Below are 23,768 nucleotides of genomic sequence, written 5' to 3'. Positions count from 1 at the left end.
TTCTAATAGGCAAACTAATAGGCATACTTCTCTCTATCTAATTAAGACAGTGTCTGTTCAACTTCATAACTTATCTTGCTTTGTAAATCCTGTTTTATTTTGTTTCTGTGTTAACAGTGTAGCCTCATGTTTATACCCCAGTTGTTCATAAAACTGAAGCAGGACAGAGTTCTGGTTTATCTCTTGGCTGTGATACGATCATAGTATGCACATTAATTTTTTTTATGTCAGAATATTAACCTGTATTTTTAGGAGATAATCTAATCTGGATAATGAGCTTTGAATACTGATGTCAAGGCTAAAAGTACCAGAAATTGCTGTCAGTTAAAAAGAGATGGATGTAATTCCGTAAGGAAAACTGGACAAATTGAGAGCATTCTGTGTAGCAGTATGCTTCTGTGAGCAGCGTCTACCATACATACCTCATCATCTTGGTAGGATACTGGGCAGCATGCTTCAGAGGAAAAAATGACAATAATGTTCCTTTTTCACTCTCAAGAGTCAAGAAATACAGATGCTCTCGTGAATTCCAGGCTAGATCTGTAACAGCTACTAGAAATGGGGCTCTGGTTATAATAAGCTTGTAGAAAAATTGCCAAATTGCTTTTCTCCCATCCTTGGCTGTACATTTGATATGTTACAGTGCTCATGATTAATTTCAGTTGTGTGTCTGCTGCATGCCTTTGCACGCGATCCTTACGTGCTTTTGTTTTCCCTACTGACTTACATAGTATCATACAGCCATTGAGGGTTGATCTTTTGCCTATGAATCACCTACAGAAGATTTACACTTTCATGTAGGTAAAGAGCTTTGGCAGTGTCTGACATTTGGACCTATTCTTGAGATTATCCCTATGCAATAATATACAGCAGTAATGGTTCCTGGTAATATTGTTCTCACTAAGATTTCCTTTAAAAAAAAAAAACCACCACCCAGAGCCTGTTGAAAAGAGCATGTCTCTGTCACTCCCTTGCTCTCTCTCTTCACTGTGCATTTTCTGTTTTTCATGGTTACTGCTTATCTCTTACATAGTCTGCCTAAGTGCAATCCAGTGAGGCTGTCAGTTTGGACACTTCTACAATACATCTAAGAGGAATGGTAATAAAGTCCCACCTGTCAAGAGGGAAATAATTCAGTGTCATTGCCAGTCAGTCTCTAGCAGGGTTACTGCCACTGTGATCTTTTGAAGACATCTTTACAGAAAGCTTCAGAGCCCTTTGTGGCTTAGTTCCTACAGAAAGTGGACACTCGTTTCTCTGCACTTCATTTTCATCTGCAGCATTTCAAGAAAAAGTTTGTTGTTGTTATTTTTAAGTATATAAAAATATTCCACAGGAAAATAACCTGTTTTACCGCTGCTTGATCTCAGAAGAGTGGAGGCTCATAGTACGTGGCAAGGAAAAGATGTAGAGAACTGAGTGACATCCCTGAGATATGAGAGTTGGCAGTGCTTCTGTTGATTAAATTGTGATTTTTAGATTGTCTGTGTTCAAGTTGTTCTGTGTTGCTGTGTTTCCCTCAGATAGCAAGTACGAGCTCTGTGGAATCGATGCCAGGAGCAGACAGTGGTGCATTTGGAGGGGTAAGTAATCAAAAACTAATACTTTGTTAGTGTGGGGTGCTTTATGTTTCTTTTTCATCAGGAAAAAATCAGAAATGTTTCAGCGTATTGGTTTATATTCCATTGTTAGTTGATGCAGCTGTGCTGTCCTGAACTTCTTGCGTGAGTGGTACTCCCAGCTATTCGCAGGGCTTTGCACCATCAGGGGTGTAAATCCTCCTTTCCTGGTACGTGCTGCACCAGTGGTGAACCTAGCGTGAGGGATGCTGATTGTTACTGTTGTAGGGTTGTGGTTTTTTAAGTTCTGATGGGGAGCTATACTGAATGCTTGTGGGGATGAGAACAAAAGGAAGCCAGACTGGTTAATGCTGACATTTTGTACAAGTCAGCATTTCACCTCCACAACCAAATTTTGATGAGGATTGCATTCATAGCATGCTTTCTGTATTTCTGCCAATACAGAGGAGTAGTTGATAGTGCCTTTGTACATCTCTGGCCTGCCAGTGATTGGTTGCTGCAAAGGTGAGATATATTTAGAAAAAGGTATTTTTCATTTTGCCCTTATAACATCTGTGATTGCTTCTGAGCAAGATAAGCACTGCTTCAAAAAGAGGATTGAGTCCTTAGTAAAGTCTATTTTTATGTATTTATTTTTTTAGTGTTCATATCTTTCCCTTCTAAAGTATTTTCAGAGAATAATAGATTTTCAGGAAATGCCTTGGGGTCAGCTGAAATTTACTGAGAAACACAGGAACAACAATCACAAAAAACCAACAGTGAGACATACTATAGGATATTATACATTAGCTGGAGCTACTTAGAAGGCTTCTCTGAATCTCTCTCCAAGGCTGTGACCTATCGGTAAAGTTTACAAACTATCAGTGGAACGCTGTTAAACACACCAGCAGCCTGACCTGTTCTAACGAGGTTATTAAAGTGAATGTATTCATCAGTGTACTTGTTGCTATTTATTATTTGTTTACACTTCCTATTTGCAATAAGCATTTTTTATTTATTTATGGCCACCTTTACAATTAGTGGCCCTGTTGATTTAGTTGCAGTTGCTATAGGGAAGTAACTACGAAAAAAATTGCCTGAATGGTACTTAAACACTTCTGTTGGCCTGTGGGATAAACACACTTTAGTTGTAGCTAGATAACATACTGAGATCCTTCTGGTTGATTGTAGATATTCATGTCAGTGATTTGCATAGTGTATTGTGACACATTAAATCTCTTTTGTTAAGTTGCATATTAAAAGAAAGTTTTAATTCCTGAAATAAATATACATTAACATCTCAAAGCTAAATATACATAATATATATATATATATATGGATCATGTTAGCATGAGCAATGAATTCAGATGTAAGTTGAAGTTTTATAAAAAAAAATAATAATAATTTTAATGACATCCCTTTAAAAGAAGCATTTCAGTGACTTTATGAGCAAGTACATTTTGAGCTTCACAGCTTCCACATGCAAACCACTTGGTGGTAGTGGTGGTCAGCAAACTGATACCTCCTTCCTGTGGTTTTGCTGAGTCTGAAGAATCTGCTGGCATTTCCTTAGCGTTGCATGTTATCACAATCAGGCAATAAAAACAAAGCAGAAGGTGTAACCTGCTTGTTGTGCAATATGTGGTGGCTGTTTGCTGTAGTGCACAGTTTATGTGGCTTAATGCTAAACTTCCTGTTTGCAAAAGGAAAGTACAGCCCATTGGAACATTGTCTTGCGTGTATGACATTGGCATATAGAGAAACAAGCTAAATACTTCAGTTGTATTGCAAAGTATGAAATACACAAAGGATTTTAATTTCTCACATATATTCAGCATTTCCAGAAGTACCTGATGGTGTTCTGCCCCACTGCGGGTGTCTGCAAACATGTAATTTGTAACAGGGAAATATGCAGCTATGTAAGCATATGAGGGAAAAAAAAGATTGAAAACATCTTTTCATGTATCTGCCCATAAGAGCCTCATCAGCCTTGTGCATGTTGTGTGTGCAGCATTGAGGCTGGCTGTTGGAACAAACTGAAATACATTACAAGTAATAAACAACAGAAAACAGTCTGCTGAGCCCACTGTGTTTCTTGCTGTTCCTCTGAGCTCTGGTGTTTCTTCTCTGCTTCTCCACATCACACTACTGATTTGATGTCTGCTTTCCTAAGCACTCCAGCCACAGACCCTGACCTTGCAAACATTACAGTCCTAGGCATGGGTTGTACCTATCCACTTTTTCCACCAGAATTTTAAAGGCTGAGGAAAGTGAAAACATTTGCCAAGATTTAGAGAGTTTAATGCCAATGAGTGACCAAAACAGTCCAGTCTGAAATAAACCGGTGTAGATTCCGGCTATGAACAGATTTTGTGTGTTTTTTTTCCACTGACTTCAAAACAGGACTGGGTACATCAAGAAAGACAAATCCAGTGATTATTTAAGTACGTATCAAGAAACCAGTTGAGGCTAGGGCAGCTTTAGTTTCCCTTTCAACACACATCAACAGTAAATGTCATTTGAGTAATAAATGACTCAGATGCAAAGTGACTTTTGACAGATGGGGTCTGTGAATTACAGTGCATTTCCTTGTTTACTACAAAAAACCTCTCTTTTCAGATGGTTTACGTGGTGGTGTCAACCTCCTGAGCCATCACTGGGTGAGATGGCTGATTGCCTGTGCAGCAGTGTCTGTTGCTTTCCACAGGGATTGAAAGTAAAGGACGTCTCACTTCTTTCCCAGTGTCAGCAGTTAAATAAGATGTATTCAGTGTTTTTCTTCTCGAATTTGTCAAGTTGTAAAGAAAATACGTTTTCATTTTTATTATCTTTCCTGCAGCCACACTAGCAGTGTTTCAGACTCCTGTATTCTTACTGTATTGTCATCATGTTGGGAAGTGTTAAGGAACATGGTGGTATTTATCAAACACCTGGGGAGCTCTTCATACAGGGCCTTTTTGGATCAGTGAAATTTGTATCAAAAGCTTGCTGTTTGCTACAGCACAAATTAAAATCTGTCCAGTTAAAGCCCAGTGCATAGCTGTCATAACATAAACCAGACCTAATAGACTAGCTTTTCAGTTTTCTTTCCTTTGTCAAATACATGGGTTGTGTATTTCTGAAATTGAGCACTGCCCAGAGTGTTTCACGTTGATGAGAAGTCAAATATAAGAACCCTTGAAGGAAATACTCAACTGCAGTCATTTCTGTACTACAGAAGCATGCGTAGGTGTGCCGATGGATATTCCTGTTGAAGTTCAAATCAAGTAAACCAACTTCCACGTAAGCAGTACATTCAGTTCATATTAGAGGAGCTTCAGCATTTTTCCTATGCAGGCATATGAAGGTATCAATCAAAAGCCAAAAACTGATTTTTTTGGTTAGTATTCTTCAAGATTATCTTCTAGTAACTGCTTGCAAGCTTAAATGGTGGCTTCATTCATGCTCTTGCAGTTCTAATAACACAGATGAAATTGTCGTTAATAGAAGAATCAAAAAGCTTTTTATTCTGTGTTCAAATGTTGACTTTTAAGAAGAGGAGAAAATAATGTTTGCCAGTGATGTAGTGTTCTGATCAAACAACTTAAGGGGAATCCACTCCTAGCCACTAGAAGGAAAAGCAGTCTCATAAAAAATTAAATAGCACTATCATCAAAATTGGAATAAGAAACTGGCCAACTTCTGTGATACAAATAAAAAGCATGACTGTAGATTGCTCTTTGTCAGTAGAAGAAGATCAGGTTGCCTTAATTATGTGCCTTACTTGGAGAGCTCTAATACTGTCTGAAAGGAACATTTTGCCAGTGAATCATCCAAGGCATTGTTCAGTTATTGTAATTCAATGTTGTACTGGTTACATCTGGATCTTTACAAGAAAAGTGAAACTCTTTGCTCTGCTTGTGCGTGTGTTGGATTTGCAGGCGTTTTGCATTGCTGAACAATTAATATGTATGTATATGAGGGTCTGGTGATTTTCCTGAATGAGCAGTCCCATCTGACTGTGCTTCACCAAACTGAATTGCAAAACATCCCACGTGCTTGTATCAAAGTTTGAAACGTTGCAATAGCAGCTGTTGTAAATTTAGTAAAAATTAAAAGATCCAGTCTAATTAGAAGTAATTACTTGTGGTTTTGTCCCCATTACAAGCCAGGGTGATTGCAATAGCTCTGCAGAAAGATGCTGTTTTCCTCTGTACCCAGGGAACATCAGGACAGAGACTCAGAGAGGCTGAAAGATGTAGGAGTGGTGTCAGCAGTCAGGCTGGACGCGGAGAATTGGTTCTGGCGATCAGAAGTCACGTAATCCCACACCAGGAGCACCCAGTGACTGAAGCAGCATTTCCACCTTCGCCTTCGGCCATTAGCAGAGTTAGCATGAATTCTTCTCTAGAATTACTTGAATACTGTGAAACCCAAGGAGGAGCTTTGCTCTCTCAGCATGGGAGCTCTGTGAGTTATGTTGTGATGTGTATTTTTTTTCTTCAGTCAGACAATTGTATTTTTCATTTCAGAGCGATTCCTGTAGGAAATTTTCCAAGTCCAAGCGGGACAAGGAGAAGCAGGCATGCAAGAGCTGCAGTGAGAGCTTTAACTCTATCACTAAACGGCGGCACCACTGCAAGCAGTGTGGAGCAGTAAGTTTCAGAATGCATTGAGGCTTTTAGTTTCTTTTGCAGAGAGCATAGAAGATATTCTTTATTTTTTCAGTGCAGGAACTAAATAGATTGTGCACAAATAGATTGTTGACAGAGCAGATCTTCCCACGTGCTTTAGTGGCTCAGAGGTAGGGTAGAAAAGAGCAAATGTCTGCTGCTTTTTTCAAGTGACGTAGTCTGTGCTGCTTTACAGGCACATACTGCATCAGTGGTTAAAAAGAAAGGTGATGCATTCTCTGGGAACATGCATATATCTGGGAGGTGGTTGCTAACTGTTTGCAGAAAAAAAATGGCATTCCAGTGGCCCTGTTTCTTGCTAGCTCTTTCTGGGATGAGCAACTGAACATACAGTATTTAAGATGAATGAGCTTTTCCTAAAAGCAAAATTGTCTAGAATTGCTTGTTCCAAAATGCTTGGAAAGTTTGAAATAATGAGTGCTGGAGGTGCAGGGCCAGGTTGCAGAGGGCACTTAGCTGCCCTTTCCCAGTGCCATTCACTGACAGCTTAATTCTCAGATTTTTCTGGAAATGGCATTATAGCCAAGACGAGATTGATTTCTGTAACGTGACTTCAAACCTCCCTTCTGTTACTTGAGTTTCACAGTTCAATGTTTCCAGTGTTACGAGTACAGAATAATGTTATTTAAATACTATTATTCATTTGGGAAGCGGAGATAAATTTTCAGCTGGAGGGAGATGTAACTGCATAGCTAAGATGTTTAAAATACTCAGTCTCAGCAATCGAAACAAAATTACTGCGGAGGAGACATCTTTGCAAAGAGCTGGGATTTTCAGTTTCCTGGATTTTTTGTTCTGTTTTTAATAATAGCTAAAATCATAAAATGTTTCTGTATGTCTCAAATGCTCTACTGTAAAGCCGAGTATTATTTAAGAAGGGAAATAATAATTTTCCCCTACAGACAGAGAGATGCGAAGAATTACATTATTAATAATTTATTGTTAAATAGTTGTTGCTTATGTAATGTTTTCTGACATGGCAATAGCAGCAAATGAAAGAAGTTAAATTGCCTCAAGGAAAGACTATCATGTTTCTAAAAATGCCAGCTTGCTTTTGTTTACATAACTTGGCAGAACGGCTCTTCACTTAACGCTTGCTGAATTAAAGCAGTTACCTTCTTACAGTCCTGCAGTGAAGCATGTAATAACATATACTTGTAACCAAAGGGCATTTATGGTGTATTATTATACAGCAGTTTCTAAATAGATGTTGAATCCATCTGACTGCCCTTGTATTGCACCCCGGGGGACAGTTTCTCTCCTTGGAGCAGCTGTGCAAAAGCAAGTAGTAGATTTAAGTCTGGAAGCAAGTTCCAGAGCTGCAGATCCATCACTCTCTGCAGGCACTGATTTCATGGGATTGATGTTTCTTTGCATGTTCTTGGAATCAAAAGCTGTTAATTTGGCATCAAACAAAAATTGTAATGCATATTATGTTGGGCTATGTTCATAAAATGGTTGGTAATTTTGGATCCCTCAGTTCTTTCAGGCTGAACTGCCTACTGATAAGGAGGTGCCAGCCACCTTCACTCCAAAACTGTCTTATGATAGGCGCTGGGAAACACTGATTGCTTTGTAAACCTAAGCTCTTTTTAACTCAATTATAAAGTATTCCCTAAGAGGCATGTGTTTTCTTTAATGGATTTCTTGGGATGGGATCACAAAGATATTAATTCTTAATGGAGGTAAGTAAGCATTGTGGATTGATCGCTTTATTTTATGTTTACAAAAGTTTTCATTCAGCAATTCAGTTTGTTTAGAGTACAAATAAGATTACTTTTTAATACTGGCTAATACAGCACCGTCCTTCTGATACAGGTGATCTGTGCAAAATGCTCAGAGTTCAAACCACTTGCAGATAATAGTCGTCACAATCGAGTGTGTAAAGAGTGTTTTCTGCAGCTGCCTCTAAGCCCGTGCAGCCCTGGGATGGAAGCAGTAGGAGAACAGAAGAAAAGACAAGCTGCAGAGGTATGATGTTTAGCTAAGAAACATCTGGTGTGCTAGCTGCCCTTGTGTGTCTATTACCATTATTACTATTACTGTTATTCAAATGTATTTGTTCAAAACAAATCATTTGGTTACTTTTGTTTTCCTACAGTGACATTTGAATGTTCGTGCAAACTGAATCCTGTTTGTTAGTGGGGGTGTTCCCATAGGATGTTTATGGTATAGGGATGCACACAGGTTTTGCAGATAAGCTTCAGCTTTCAAAGTAACAAAAGATAGGAAAAGATTCTGGCTGCTTTTTGTTACAATGCATTTTCAACATTGAGATTCTCACGGTAACTGTTGGCAGAGCTTGGAAAAGTAGGGTTTGGGGTTTTTTTGCACTCCTGCCAAAATGTCATTAGAACACGTTTTCCTTACTTGATAATGCTACTTGATAATGCAAAAACATGAGATCCTTTTTGAAGGACTGTCAGGACTCACCGAAATATTCTTAACCCTGCTAGCATGCAGACTGCTTTCTCCAAGACACAACTTCTGCAAATTGTACTGCACAAGCTGTTGCTTCACAATTGCTATGGATGTCACCAAGCTTTATACTGTGATAGCAGCATCACTTACCTTTATTTTAAAAAAAAACAAGAAACGTATTGGCAAGCTGGTTTGTTTTCATCTCCCAGTAGCTGAACCTTCTCTTACCAATGCTTTTTTTAGACTACAGGAAGAGCTGTGAGTACTATTACGTGCAATGAATTTCATGGGTCATCTTGAAGAAAAGATTTTTATTTATTTTACCTTTGAATTACAGCCAGAAGTCATTCAGAAGTCACTGCATGCATAAAAGGGGCCATTCATTTCAATTGAAAGTGGACCCACAAAGGCTTATCTTCAGAGTGTCTCAGATTCTGGAAAGAGCTACTGAAACACCAGGAGATCTTAACTTCATGAGCCATCCTTCCCCCTGATATGCTGACATGCTAACCTGGCTTGAATACTGCGTGGAAAATCAGCGAACAGCTGCAGCCTATGCTGAAAAACATCAAACTGAAAAACATCAAACTGAAAAACCTCTTTCTTGAAGCCTCTCCTTATAGCCTCCAGACTGTCTTTCAGCTTTGTGATACTTCCTCAAGAGAAGCAACCTGCACGGAAAAGAGCTAAACACTGTGCAAGAAATACAGACCTATTGGTGTGCATCCAGAACTCTTGCAATGAATGCTTGCTCAAATAAAGCCACCTTGGCTCTTGCCCCCGTACTTCCCAGAATGTCCTATTTATTTCCAGGCTACTAAATGTCTCGGAGGTCACCACACTGATAAAAACTGCTACCATGTGCCAAATTGAACTCTGCTACTCAAATTCTTTTTCAACTTTGTGCCCCCCAGCACACCTAGAATCTATAGAGTAGAGCTACAAATGTGTGTTGTCCTTCCATAAACTCACATCTCTACAGAGCACGGAGAAGATGGAGCAGATTCTGGATTCAGGGCTTTACACCATCGGAAACTTTATGTATACGAAATAGCTGTGCCTAAAAATGAAGTGCATTTAATATGCCTCAATACAGTCTGAGGTATCTCACAATAAATTTTCCAATACTGTTTTAGTGGAGCTGTTCGCCAGTGAAGTGAAAACCTACAAGTACCCAGCAGTGAGCTATGTTAATCTGAAAAGCCAAAAAGCAAACCAGTGAAACGTGACCTATGGCTTTACTTCAGAAAGCAGATTACAGCAGAAAGCTGCAAAAACCCAAGGAGAAACATTTATTTTTCCTTTATATGCTCATGCTTCTAGCCTTGTGCTAAGTCTTCAGAGGATCAGGTAAAATGCAAGAGAATATGGATATGAAAAAGAAAGATCAGAGGCAGGCTTTTTCTTTCCCTCCTATTTACATGAAACTGTCTTAACAAACCTAATAGCATCTGAGGAGACTGCCGCTTCTCAAATCTTATTTAGCAGAGATCCTTGGGAGACTTCTGTGCAAAGTCTGGTGTGGAAAGGAATTTTCTTTTTCTTTGCTTTTTACCAAGACAGCAATTTCTTCTATCTTTTTTTTTTTTTTTTTGCTATAGCACTCTCTGATTTGGCTTATGTCTCTGCAGCCATGCACAGGAGTGTCTGTTAATCCCAGCGCTGAGAAGATGTGAATGACAGAAGCACAAGTATTTGCATACAGTTTGTATTCCAAACTCCAAACATTTCCCATCTCTCTTGCAGCAGTAATCTAAAACAAGCACAGAGCACTTGGGGCACTGCTTCTGAATGAATGAACCAAGTACACTGTCTATACAATAATTCTAAAATGTAGAGAGGCACCAGCTTTCTCTTTGCTCTCTCCTTTCCCAGAATACTTGTTTCAGATCTGTAAAGTGTGATCCCTGTTGGCTGTGCAGTGAAGCGGATTATGAAAGTGGGTTGTGGAAGATTGGCACTCTGTGGGGCAGGTTCCAAGCAACCATTATTTCTTATTTCTAGGCTCATGCTACTTTACCAGTGATTTTAGAGCTGTCTTCTGTACAGACTTGCAGCAACGCCATCCCTTACGTGCAAAGGAGACTCACTCATGCTGAGGCACATTTTCCATTAATTTGAAATCACCTCCCAGTCTACTTTGCTAAGCAAGAAACTAGCAGTGTCATCTTAATTGCCATTCTCAATTTACTTCATAGAAGTGAAATTTAACTTCCTGTCCACTGGGAACAGCAGTTCAGCATCTGCCTCTATTACATGGAATTCTGCTATTTCTTGATGGTATATAATGATGATTAAACTTTGTCTTAGTTATGGTCTGTCCAGCATTTGTCCTTCAGTATTGTTTGACTCTGGAAAACTAAGTATTCTAAGTATTTTTACTCTGTAAACATGATAGAAACAGCTCTCTTTTGTTCTTTCTCCAGAAGCAAAGCTTATTAGCACCTGAAAACAGCCTCTTCAGCAGCTACCTCCAGTTCCTTGAAAAAGGGAAGACTTGGTACAAAATGTGGGTGACCATCCCCAAGACTGAACCTCTTGTTCTGTATCTGCAAGGAATTAATCAGGTAAAGTGACATTCATGAAGGTTATCATACAGCAAAAAAAAAAAAGCAGAAGTTTAGCTGAGAAATAGGTCAAAGGATTTGACTTGGTTGCAACAACAGAAATGAACTTGGTAGTCTGAATTTAGCACAAAGCCTTGGAGATCTCAGATTTCCTTCTTATCTATAGTTGCTACTGATACAGTTGCAAGCAAACGTTTAAAGTCCCAGCTTTTAAAATTTATTTTAATTTTTTTTAACAATGAAGGACAAAATAGGGATAAATCACTTCTTGTTTTGTTTTGTTTTCCAGAGGCTTCGGATGGATATATTCAAAAGTTATATTACCTTAATATTAAGGAAAGCACTTTACTATAAAATGAGTAGAACTGTGAAGCAGTCCTAAATATCACAATTCAAGCTTTTTTTTTTCCTATTTTTTTCTTCTTTTTTTCTTATAATTAAGGCTCTTCTATGTTGTACTACAGGAGTTTGTGGAAATGTAGATGTTCTTCATCCTCAAAAGGGGAGGCTCTTTGGTAAAGCTTGTCATAGCATCATGATTTTATCGTTACTTCAAATAATTGCTGTAGGAAGCTTTTTTTTCTTTTTTAAATGAACTATTGAAGCTAACTAGCATTTGAGTGTGGTAAAACTCAAAGACAGAGATTCAAATCATGCTTCCTTAGCCCTGATGATGTCATGGGACAGTACTGACACTAGATGCCCCACTTCCAGTTTTGTATTTGACATTTGATAACATTTATATACAGCTTTGCTTCAACTTCTGGATGGAATAAAGGAGGGAATGGGGCTCACATTCAGCCTGCTACTACCCTGCTGGATGTGTAATGATACGAGGGATTTTCTTTTAATGAGCATCACTTCGTATGGACGTGGCTGGTAATGGTCTGAAAACTAAATACTACCCATGATTTTATAAAGATATTTGAAGTAACGTTTACCACGTAGCAAATGTTCAGCTAGAAATACGTGTTGTCTTTGGAACTGTATTCATTTTGCTTCTTGTCAGAGAGAACACCTCTGGTTTTGAACAAGTATGTCTAATGCTGTAGTGCTTGTGAAGCTGAAACCGTAAATTTAGAGCTCCAGACAAAGCCCACTTGCTAAAGCCCTCACTGGCTAAATATCCAACTTCTCCCACAGGCAGTGAGCTCCTGGGTTCCCTTCCAGTCAACAGGAGATGCGTGACTGAAATTACAAGTTGAAAAGGCAAACTGCCTCAGACAAAACACTAAAACTAATGCAACAAAACCAATCTTTAGATCTCTGTGAAGTCAGTCGAGGGAAACAAAAAAAGCTTTAAAAAGCAAAGCAGAGAGAAGAGATTGACTGCGAAACTTTTCAGTTGATGTGAAAATTACACATCAGCAAAGCACCAGTGCAAGCCCTGTATCCCATGCAAACTGTGCCAGAATGTCTTTTGCTCCTTGGAGAGCATCAAATATTGATATGAGGCCTGATGTCAGAGCCAAGAATCAATGTCCTGACTGCAGCAGGTATTAAGATAAATCCATTCTCAGACGTCCCATGTTTTTCTTGAATACGTTAATTCATCCTGACTTACAGACAAGCTTGGGCAAGGAGGGCAAGAGCAGGAAAACAGAGATTTAAACTCTATGGCCTTCCTCACCCAGGAGCAGTGTTTGTCATCTAAAGGTGACTGGAACTAGAAGTTGCAGGAATGCAGCATCTCTTAGATGGTATGACCTAGAAAGAGAATTTCTCCTAGTGCTCAGCTGATTGTCTCAGGACAGCATAAGTAATAACCCAAGAGACGTAAAACAGATATATTTAGCACAAGCAGAAAGATGTTCAATCCCCCAGACCCTCTTCTGCCAGTCATGCAAAGCCATGGTCAAAAGCTGGAGGAAGTTCTGTGCTTCATATGCTGTATTCTTTGTTCTGTGTCCTGCCGAATTTGATCTTGAGCCTCTTCTGATATTATTAGTAAGATCCCATATTTTAGGGGAAAGGGTGCCTTTGTCATTTGATTGTCAATTTTATGACAGTTGAACATAGTGGTTAGTGTCCTCAGCTATCTCAGATGTGAGATATATCACCTGATAGAACAGCAGGAAAGCATACAGAACAAGGTTAATCTGTTTTACATTCAACAACCAAGCCTGGATTTACTGTCAGACACCAGAAGTACAGGCTGAGACTATAAACAACATCAGTGAGTCCTTTCTTCAAAGGACTGCTGTTCCCATTCACATATTTTCTTCATCTTCCCTTCAGCATCAAACTGAAGGGAAAAAGTTACGAAGTGAACCTTAATATTAACCCAGTGTTTCTACTAGTTTGAATTTATGCAAAATACATGAGAAATACAGCTCCCGAAAGAGGTACCTTTTGGAAATAATATTGCCAACAGTGGTATTAAAGGTCTTGGAACACAGATCAAGTCAAGCATGACCATAGGAGCGTTTGTGAAAGTTGTGGGATTATCTTAAAAAAAAGAAAGTTGCCTCTTGGAAAGGAGGAATAAACCAAACCCAGTCTGGAACTCCTGGTACACTAATGGTGGCCCTGTCAGCATTCACACTGTGTGCTGCAGAAGGAATTTCATGCAAATAGCAGAATGACTCTCAGGCTTTAGAATAGCAAGAGCTGTGTTCTTTTGCTTTAACCACTTGTTCCAAGAGAATGAGTAAATCTCCTGGGTGTTCGCAGTTTAAATTTTGTGCAGGGCTTTATGCATGAGGATAAAATTCACAGTTTATTTAGGTATGGAAATCGTACCAATTTTATCTGTCCTCAGACCGAGACTGGATTTGTGCAGCTGTTTGTCATGTTTATCCAACTAGAATTATAGGAGTTTGCTTGTAAGCGCAAGCCACCTCAGGCTTAAGGATGGCTGGTTTTACTGGGCTCTTTCCACAGATCCTGGCTGGAGCTTCTCATTCTTCTCCTGTTGCCCTGTGTGGACAGCTGGCTCCAAGGCAGTGATACTAACTTCTGTGTCATTGAGAAATGCAGAGTTAAGGAAGCACAGCTAGCTGGAGAAGCAATTAATTTTGGAGAAATGCAGAGCAGGAACCTGGCATAGCCAGATCCAAGTGAAAACTGTGCTTTATAACTCCCTAAGAAAAATCCTGTATTTGTCACTTAAATGTGGTTTACTCCTAGCAAATGAGGGAGTAGCTGATTTTGGTAGAGTTTGGGGTTAATAAATAAGAGATTTTTTCTCGTGGCTCATTAGTTGAGCTTGTTGAAGCTTTAATTGGTTCTGCGGAAAACAAAGCCTGTCCTTTTCTTGTGGTTGTGCAGAGCTGTATGTCTTGGTCTGTGATCCAGTCAGAAGAATCTTTCACTGATCTGTGCAAGTTTCAGGTTAGGTCAGAAGTGGGTAAGGAGTGGAGCTGGGGTAGAAACCAAAGGGATTTTGTAAGCCTGCTTGAAAGTAGAAAAGATGAAAGTGCCCCACCAGTGGGTAACTGCTGCTCTGTGTGATTGTGCAAAAAGGCTTATACAATACAGAAGGATGTGTAGGAAAAGATGTCTGTATTGAGAGTGCCTGGAACAGGCCTTCCTACAGAGGCTGAGTGCTTCAGCTCTTATCTGACAGCAGTGCATGTCTAAGAAATTATTTAAATCCCTTCCTTGTGGATCAGGCAGGTAAATAGGAAGTCACAAGCACATTGTATTAAGAAAAGACCAAGGGCAGTCTGTTTAACTTGTGTCTGCACGCACTGGGTAGGTGTAACATGTACATTTCAAACATCAGTTTGCTCTTATACAAATGTTGTAATTTTTCACTGTTGTGGGCAAATTCTAATTTTCCACGTGATAAGTCTTAGTGTCTATTTCACACGACTTAAATACAGGATCTGCAGAGGACACGTGGTGGAACTTGCTTGTGCTTTTGTGCATTTTGTGTCCACTGTGCTGTCCTGTACCATCTTGCTTTAGCTGTGCCATATAGCCAGGTCTAGGTCTACTCAGTTTGTGCCAGTTCTGAATTCTGTGTATGCAGGACCTAGAAACTGTGTGTGAATAAACACAATGAACAGCACTTAGAAGAGGAACTGAATTCTTCTGTGTTTGACGTGAAGCTGCCTTAAATCTCTTCAGATAATGCGTGGTCTTCAAGTATATTTTTGTATAACAGTAAGAAATGGTAGATAAATAAATTAAGACAGGTTTCCTGATTTAATATATGTTGTACGTGCAGGTCTTTGTTTGCATTGATGTGAGCAGTTATGAGACATGCATTATTTTAGCCTGAGTGTTAGAAAAACAGACTTTTAATTGCTATTGTTCTCAGGGCTCTGGCTTCCTTATAGATGGACTAAGTCATCTGTATTCAGAATGGGAAGAGGAGAATGTTGTCAGCCCTGATGCAGATATTCAGTAGGCTGCTACACACGTAGCTGCAAGAAGATAACGTCTCCTTACAGATGCTTGGTGTCTGATTAGTTTGGACTTGACTTTTGGGACCTAACATTGAAGGTGCTGGCATGATGTGAAACAAGCTGCTTGCTCTCTACCTGCGTACAGCTTAGCAGCAGAGTTGCTTTATGCTCAGTATGTGACTGTTAGAGAGTTTTATTGCTACCTACATCTCTGAGTTAATCTGGCTTTTAAAGGATGGCAGAAAATCTGAGCTTTGACTTTCCTTTGCAGTCCTGACAGGGGTGATAAATAACCCAAGACCTGCTGAGAAGATTCGCTGATTGATTTGAAATTTGAAATTCTCTTTTATTTCCAAGTCTCTTTCCTGGTGGTTGTCGTTGTGGCTCTCAGTGTTCAGCTCCGTGTGCTTGTCATCCTTTAACCAAACTTTCAGACGTCCCACAGGGTCCAGAGGGGCAACGTGCAGCTGTTTGGAGCTGGACACAGTTGCCTGTAGCTAATGAAATGATTTTCAGTGAAGGAAAATGTGTAGGCTATGTAGAGTTACGTGAAAATCCCCAGTAATCATACTGCTGGACCTGTGTTCAAGTCTTCAAGTAGAATTGATTGCAAGAATTTTACATTTTCCCTTTCCTCTTCTTCTAGGATGGACGGGGTCCACGTCCTATTCCTCTGCCAGGATACGAAGTCAGTTTTCCAGGTTCTGGTGAGAAGTTTGAAGTGAAGCATGTTTTTAAGCTCTGCCAGTCCCAGCAAACTATATATTTCAGTGCAGAAGATGAAGAGCTGCAGCTGAAATGGATGGAAATTCTCGCCAAAGCAGCCAAAGGGGAAACTGAAGATGTAGCTGAAGGGCTCAGCAACCCGTAGAGCAAGTTTCATTTAGTTTCTTTTGTACATGCTATAAACCATCACTTGAATTTTGGTATTCATGGCACTTTGAAATCTGTATGGCTTTATATTTTCATGTGTCTGCATAGGAAATTCAGTGGTTTCTCTCCTTTTATTGTACATTTCTCACGTACAGTAGTTATCTGGCATATGTTAATGGAAAGGTAGTTGTAGTTGTTGGTGGTGTTGATGCTGGTTAAAAAAAAAAAAGACAAGGAGAAAAGCATTAATTTTATCAAAGGTAATGGAAAACCATTGGTCTCTTGTTTTCCTAAATGTATATTTTCCAGTCCTTTTGATTGCTGTTCAGTGCAGGATGTGTATAGTCTGTGATTAGTTCTATAAATGCTGCCTCTTAAGTTAAATGTTGTAAAGGCTTGTGCTGGCCACTGACATTCCGTTCACTGTCCTCTCCCTCCTGGTAAAAGGTCTTTGTGAAGTGTGAGCAACGTACTGAATATTTTCTTTTGCTAAAACTGTGTCTCTGCTATTTTGAGATGACCTGTTCACAAGACAAATACTGTAGAAGGGACTTCTAAAAATGACTGCAAAACTGTGCAGGCAAGAACATTAAGAAGCCTCATTGATTTTAAGCATTTATAATATTGTTTTGTTTTCTTTTGAAACCAATACCTTCCTTACTTCTATTTGAACCCATTTTAATGTAAGTGAACAAATGTTTTATACTGCCAACTGGGATACGATCAATAAACAAGAACATTTTTAGTACACACAGTACAAAAAGGTGACTTTTTTATTGCTGTACTGGTTAATTTAAAAGTGCCCTAGGATTTATTTATATATTTTGTAAATAATGTTTCATAAGTATTTTAAGAATTTTTAAAAGATCTGAGCTAATTAACAGGCTTTAGTGCTTAGAATAAGACATATTTGTATGAACTGAATTTGTAATTTAATTTTCCTGTTCACTTGTATTTGTCTAATTTTCAAACTTAAGTGCTTATCTATTTAAATAAAAATTCATGCAGTTAACTCCTGAGCCAGATCTCCAAGGCACAGCAAGCTTTAGGTTGGCATTTAATGTAGGTTAAAAAGAGGGGGGGGGGAAAAAAAAAAAAAAGACTGTGTGTTCCTAGTGGTAGCAAGCATGTAGTTCTGATAAAAATGAAATAAAATCTGTCACAGTACTATAATTTTTAAATGGTTTGGTTTAACTTTTGTTTCCTCTTCAGCCTTCTGCATTTTGTGATATTGGTAGAAAGAAGGAGCTGCTCCATACAGCCAGAATTGGTTAGAATTGCTGAAAATTAGTGATCTCCAACAGTGAGTGTATTTCTTACCTACAGAGGAGGATTCAGTTGCGTGGGACTTTTTTCTCATGTTTTAAACAGATATAATCACTTATCTGAAGTCTGTGATGCTAAAAAGTTAGAAGTTATGTATTTAATTAGCTGCTGGTAAAGTATCAATGATTTGGATATTCCCTGTCCTCCCTACCTTCTCCTCTCCAATAAGTGTGAAAAAACTTCCTTGCAAGGTAATTTTTATGGTATAGGTTATGAAAAGGAATTCTTTCCAGTGTGTGTTATTCCTCCTCCCAGCCCCCCCCAGGCTCCTTGCCTAAATGTAATGATTTAGGGTGCTTGCTTTGTAAATTCACTGGGTTTGTAATCTTAGTGTATTTTTTTCTTTTGTCCATCCTCCTTGTTCTGCTCTTTCTTTGTTACCAAGAGAGAAATGGGAAAGAAGAATGGTAAAGCACAACAAAAGGAATAAATCACTCATTTTCTAGTTTTATCAACCAAAAGCAAACCTTGTTAGTGCACTTTTTTTTTTGAATTTTTTTCCATAGAATCCTCATTTCCTCATTTTCTTTTTTTTCTTTTTACAAGTAACTTTAAGTATGTCAAGGCACTCATCTAAGTACTGCCTGTACCTCAGATCACCTTCTGTCAAAGATGTTCTTTTTTAAAAAGTTGTAAAAATTATTATAGTCCGCTTGGAATGATACCACATCAGCAGGCATCTGTGCCATGGTTCCTGTGCAGTAGCTTTGTTTCATTTCCAGCTCATCTCTCCATTTGCAGAGGAAACAGCATGGCCCCTGCCTGGGGAATCTCCGCTGCATGGCTAAGCCCTGCACCCATCAAGAGCTTTTGTAGCCTAAAGCTGGTAACTTAAACCTTGTCTGGAGGGCTGATGCGAGTCCACTGCAGATCTCAGAGCTCTGCTCCTTTTTGATATAGCGTGAAAACACTCAGCCTCCAGTATAAATTGAAACAGGTAGTGGTGATAGAAGATGAGACCTCATGCCTTCAGCCACAATCAGCAGTGTGGCCTTAGTCCAAATCTGTGATGCTTACCCAGTCAGCTTTTTCCAAAGCCCATTTAAATTCCCAGTGAAGCTGACAGAATAGTCTCCATCAACTAGGAGTTGCATTGTATTCACGTACAATGAGATACCCCATTCTTTTTTGAGGCAGTGTAGCAGAAATGCTAAGTCATGGCCTGATGAGCACCTGGTGGGAAGGCAGGGCCAACCAGGGGAGCTCAGGTGTTATCAATGCAATGCACCTGAGTGACCAGAGGGGATGGAGCCAGGATTCCCCCCTTCCCAGAGCTCATGTAAGGGTTGGCAGTGGAGGTGGGGGTATCTCGCTGGAGATCCCTGGCTACCTGAGGCTTTCCAAAGGTAAGTAGTTTTTCTTCCTTCATTTTTGCATCCTCAGCTGCTGCGTTTCAGCTTGTCCTCATTTCCTACACATAGGATTGTGTCACCCTGCCACTACTGCTGTACTTTCCATCACAGGTGCTGTTCAGACTTTGGGTTGTTATTTCTTTTCTTGGGACACATGTGAGTTGTTCATACAAATGAGTTCAGTGATGTGAAGGTTGAGAACACGATGAATTTCAAAGCACGAGACATATCATGTAAGAATGCAAGGAACAATCCAGAGCTCCTTGAATCCTGGGTAACTTGACACATAAAGGAAACTGGGTTTTGTTGTGTTGTTTTTGTTTTTTTGTTTTTTGTTTGTTTGTTTGTTTTTAAATATATAAATGCAAAAGAAGACATAAGATTGCAATCTGGTTCACGTGATAATAAACAGGTATACCAAAACTGCAGTCAGCTCAGCCAGGCAGGAGTCCCTGAGCTCCCAAAGTCTGTTTCTCTCCCCATTTAGTTTTATAATTATGCTCTCAGATTGTAAGCCTCAGTTTGTCCAGGCTTGCAAACTGATGTGGCTCTGGGGGAGGCATCAGTAAATGTTTCCTCTAATCCAGTGCTCTTTCCTCATCACTTGTGTTTGGCTGCTGTCAGAGTGCTGGCTGTATGAATCTGTAGTCTGCTTCATTTTGGTCGTGCCTCTTTCTTCTCTGTGAGACCTGAATGTTTGGGCCTGTTGGATGAAGAGTTATAACTGAGAAATACACAACACTGGTTAGTGAGGATGAGGGGCTGATGGTGAGTCAGACAAGACAAAAGATCCTGCAAATACTGCGAATATGCTTAACTTAGTGAAATATCTCCATTGTTGTCTCCAGAGCAAGGTAAGGCATGTGTAAAAAAACATATGCAATACTGGGACTATGATAAGCAATGATTCCAGTAAACTTGCGGATCATACATAATACCTGTCTATAATGAGCTTATTTCTTGGTTTTAAACTGCTTTTTTTGTACCATCACTTCTGCCTGTAACCACTATTGCAGATCTCTTAGATGTGTACTTTTCCCACAAATAGTTGCATGTGCAAAAGAGGGGAAGCATTCTGTTTTAAGTATTGTATTTATAAAAGACAGATACAGTACCAAACCTCCCATCGCTTTCCCTAATCATTCTATGATTTCTTTTTCTTGAATTTACATTGTTTTTGGAAATACCACATTGGTAAGGAGAAGCCATCTGTATAAATGTTTTTTTTTTTTTTTTTTTTTTCATGAGCCCAAAGGTGTGTTTGGTGTATGTATCTCTGAGAGCCACACAAAATAGAAAGAAATGCTTCTTATTTCTAATACATTTTGTTTCTGCACTTGTCCTTCCAGTAAATGAATTGCATGACTAACATGGGCATATGTAACTGAGTAGTTGGGGGGCTGTAGCAGAATATATTGCCATGCTGTTCAAAATTATTTAAGAAAGAATAAAGCAATCTCTTGTGCAGAACACTGCATTTCCAGCACTTTGGCTGTTAATGGGAAAGAAACGTGTCAAGTGGTAAAGCTAAAAGTATTAGTTTATCCTGAAAAGAACACGACAGGCTCTGTTATTTTCAGTGATGTTCTGAAATGGAGTATCTTTCTTCATTTATTTGGTTTGAACAAAGACAATTGAGCTATTAGTTTAACAGGCAGTTACCAGGGCATAAAGTGAGCTGGGAGTCAGGGAGAAGAGAGAGAGAAATGTTTCCCTTTAGTAGATCTTAGGCCTGAGAAGTGCAACAACATTTTGCTTGTTCTTTTTCTTGAGGTAACACACGATTTTGGGTTTTCGTGCCTGTTTTGCATCCTGGCATAGTTTCCCAGAAGCAGCAGCCCAGCAATGCTGAAAATGTAGATCAAAGCTTGTGGTTAACCTACCTGACACCCCTGTTGATTGTCTTGGTCTTGCACGAGCAGCATGGAACATTGGCTGCTAAATATAAGCAGCTGCACATCCTGTAAACAAGCACCTTCCCTTTTTACACACCTACCGTTTCTCTTTTTCTGTTCTTAGGTCTATGTGGGGCATGGCAGGGTTTTCATTTGGCTTGCACTTTGTGTTTTCACTTGGCTGGGCACTCTGCAGGCCCAGGGAAGCTTGACAGAGTTGAGTGATTACCTTCTGCTGTAAAATGAAATAGTGATAAAATTGGCTTTTCAGAAAGCAGTTGCTGGCTGCCCACACAGATACTGTGTGATCTACGACCATGAGATTAGACTAAGGGAGGAATTCTGTTTGGAGCCTCTAAAATAGAGCTTTGGGAAGCTAAAACTAGCTTGCATAGATGACTTTCTCAAATACAGCCAAACAAACGTACATTTCTGCTAAGTGCACAATGTAAAAGAGTGGTGCCTGGACATGTCTTAGCAACGGGGTTCAATCTTCGAGTAACAAACCCTCACCTGGAATAAATGACTTTGATTTCACCCATACATTTGAATGATCTTAGGACCTGGCCTGCAGTGCTGAGTTATTGTTGACTGATAGTAGCTTTCAACAAAGTTTTCTCTCAGTACTTTTCCCCCTTCGCTGTCTGCGCTGCCCTGCCCTGCAGAAAGCTTATTTAAAGCCAATTTCAGCTCAGCATGTGCATACGGTGTGCGCTGAGCAATAGTGAGTCATGTTCAGCTTGATAAGGAAATGAATGAAAATCCCCACAATGGGAAGAGACTCTGTGTTCCCATGTCTAGACTATGCATGCTGTGTTGGAAAACTGTAATTTCCAAGTCCCCAAATTGTTTCAGTCAAGTGGGGCCTGTTTTACCTGCAAATGGCAAATAGTTCTCCTGTATTTCAGGGTGGTGCTCCTCTAAATGGAAGTTTTTCTTTTGCTATTCAGGTCAAAGTGATTTCATACATTTTATAGCTAGTGTATATAAACTTGAATAATCAGTTGTCCCAGTAACTCAGAATAGGAAAGAATCTGTCAAGTCTTTTACACTGTTACAAGTATCCATCCATGTGCTTGTAAGATCTTGGACCATAGTGCTCTGCAACTTGCACGACGATGCTGAACTGGGATGAGTGATGTTGTTCATTTCCAATACTGAAGAAGTTGCTTTCAGATTCCAAACTGAAGATGACAATGTTTAGAGTGAAACTGGTGACAACAAGTACCAGCTGAGTTCTGAATTGGTAAGAATAATTAAGTGCTGTGTGTTGGCCTAGGCATGCATTATAACTTTCATGCTTTGTATGGGGCGGCTCATTTTTGCTTTGATAAACAGCCCAGTATTAATTCAGAACATACTGAAGCTGTAAGGAAATGTTAGTTTTCAACACAGAAGGTTGCCTGTGGTGTTGGTGTTGGTGTAGTGGCTGGGTGCACTGAGCAAATATGATAAGATTGGGATGTTTCCGCAGACAGTTCTGGGTAGGTGAGTGATTCAGGAATTCCAGTGCCTTTGAGCTGTTCGTAAGGTGGTTGGTCCATTTAATTTTTCCACAAGGTTAATCGTACATTGAGGTTTTAGAAATCTTTTTTTTTTTTTTTTTAATTGCCATAAGTACCACTGAAACCACAGCAGGGGAAAAAAAAAAAAGGAATAAGGAACTGAATTAAAATAGGAAAACCTTTGCACTAAAATAAAGTGATGGGGAAATAAATTTGCTGTGTTGTATTAGGCTTAGAGCTACGTAATACCTCAGGGCTGGTATATCAATAGCTGGGAGCAACCTGTGCTGGTTCTGGTAGTAAAGCTGCGCACCTTCAGAGAAAATCTGCAGCCTGTGCCAGAAACACCCAGAGCTCAAATAATGACCAGCCCTGCACGTGTCCAATTCACTATGAAGGAGCTAGGTGTATTTCCAGCACTGAGCCTCTGGAGAGAGGGTATGGACCACGCACTTGTCAGTCCATGCGAGGAAATCCTTTTTGATAACAAGTTCTGAATCCCTCTGTTAGCCAGCATCAAGAAGTACCACATTCTGGGAGGTGGATGACAAAGAGTCTCCTTGAGGTCATGTTAGATGACGGGGTGACACGACTGATTTAATCAGCTATAACAGACATGTCTGTTCAAGTTTGTGTGACACAGCATGCTGTCTCTTTGTACTGTTGTTTATCAATATGAAGGGGGCTCACCAAATTCACAGAGGCAGAACTTAAAGCTAGGTCCTCTCCTACAAGTGATAGAGGTAGCAGGGGAGATGGTTGGGTGTTTTTTGCTTGAAAAGATGAATTCATCAAACATTATGTGTGTGTGTGTGTGTGTATGTATGTATATGTGTGTGTGTATGTGTGTGTGTGTATATGTATATATATATATATATATATATACACACACACACACACACACACTGTTTGGCTCCACATTGATGGAGCTTTTGTTTTCCCAGTTATACCTTAGGGCAGGAGGATGTGGGAGTCCAGAACAGGTAGCAGCACGTGGCTGCTGTCCCCAGATGTATGTTTTAGCATCATGTTAGGGAGTATATTGCAAACTGAGAAACCACAATGTGACTTCTGCTTCCTGCAGTCTGGTCATCATCCGCAATTACTAGAATCATGCGTGATTTTTAAAGAAGCAATCCCCAAGGGCTGGGAGAAACGTAATTAAACAATGTTCTGAGAGAAGCGGGGTGGAACTGGGTTAAATTAAATGGGGAAAAAAAAATAAAAAGATCCTGAGGACAA

At 39.6% G+C, this 23,768-nt stretch overlaps 1 protein-coding gene across 10 annotated transcripts in view; it reads left to right on the top strand.

The window, feature by feature from the left end:
* The window catches only part of FGD3 (FYVE, RhoGEF and PH domain containing 3), a 101,229-nt gene extending 83,769 nt beyond the window's left edge, over nucleotides 1-17,460 (top strand). For 6 of the 10 annotated variants that reach the window (XM_085236040.1, XM_085236041.1, XM_085236043.1 and 3 more), the window contains 6 exons: nucleotides 1,524-1,583; nucleotides 5,760-5,927; nucleotides 6,071-6,193; nucleotides 8,051-8,203; nucleotides 11,080-11,220; nucleotides 16,222-17,460. In XM_085236040.1, the coding sequence (XP_085092166.1) occupies nucleotides 1,524-1,583; nucleotides 5,760-5,927; nucleotides 6,071-6,193; nucleotides 8,051-8,203; nucleotides 11,080-11,220; nucleotides 16,222-16,446 (870 nt within the window). In that variant the 3' untranslated portion in view covers nucleotides 16,447-17,460. Of the gene's footprint in view, nucleotides 1-1,523; nucleotides 1,584-5,759; nucleotides 5,928-6,070; nucleotides 6,194-8,050; nucleotides 8,204-8,990; nucleotides 9,998-11,079; nucleotides 11,221-16,221 lie in introns of those variants that run through there. The other 4 variants (XM_085236044.1, XM_085236046.1, XM_085236048.1 and 1 more) reach the window with 3 other exon arrangements.
* Nucleotides 17,461-23,768: the final 6,308 nt, after the last annotated feature.

Source organism: Meleagris gallopavo, chromosome 14 (assembly GCF_905368555.1).
Source record: "Meleagris gallopavo chromosome 14, MGAL_WU_HG_1.1, whole genome shotgun sequence".
NCBI lineage: Eukaryota > Metazoa > Chordata > Aves > Galliformes > Phasianidae > Meleagris > Meleagris gallopavo.
This window is presented reverse-complemented; position numbering and strand designations above follow the sequence as displayed.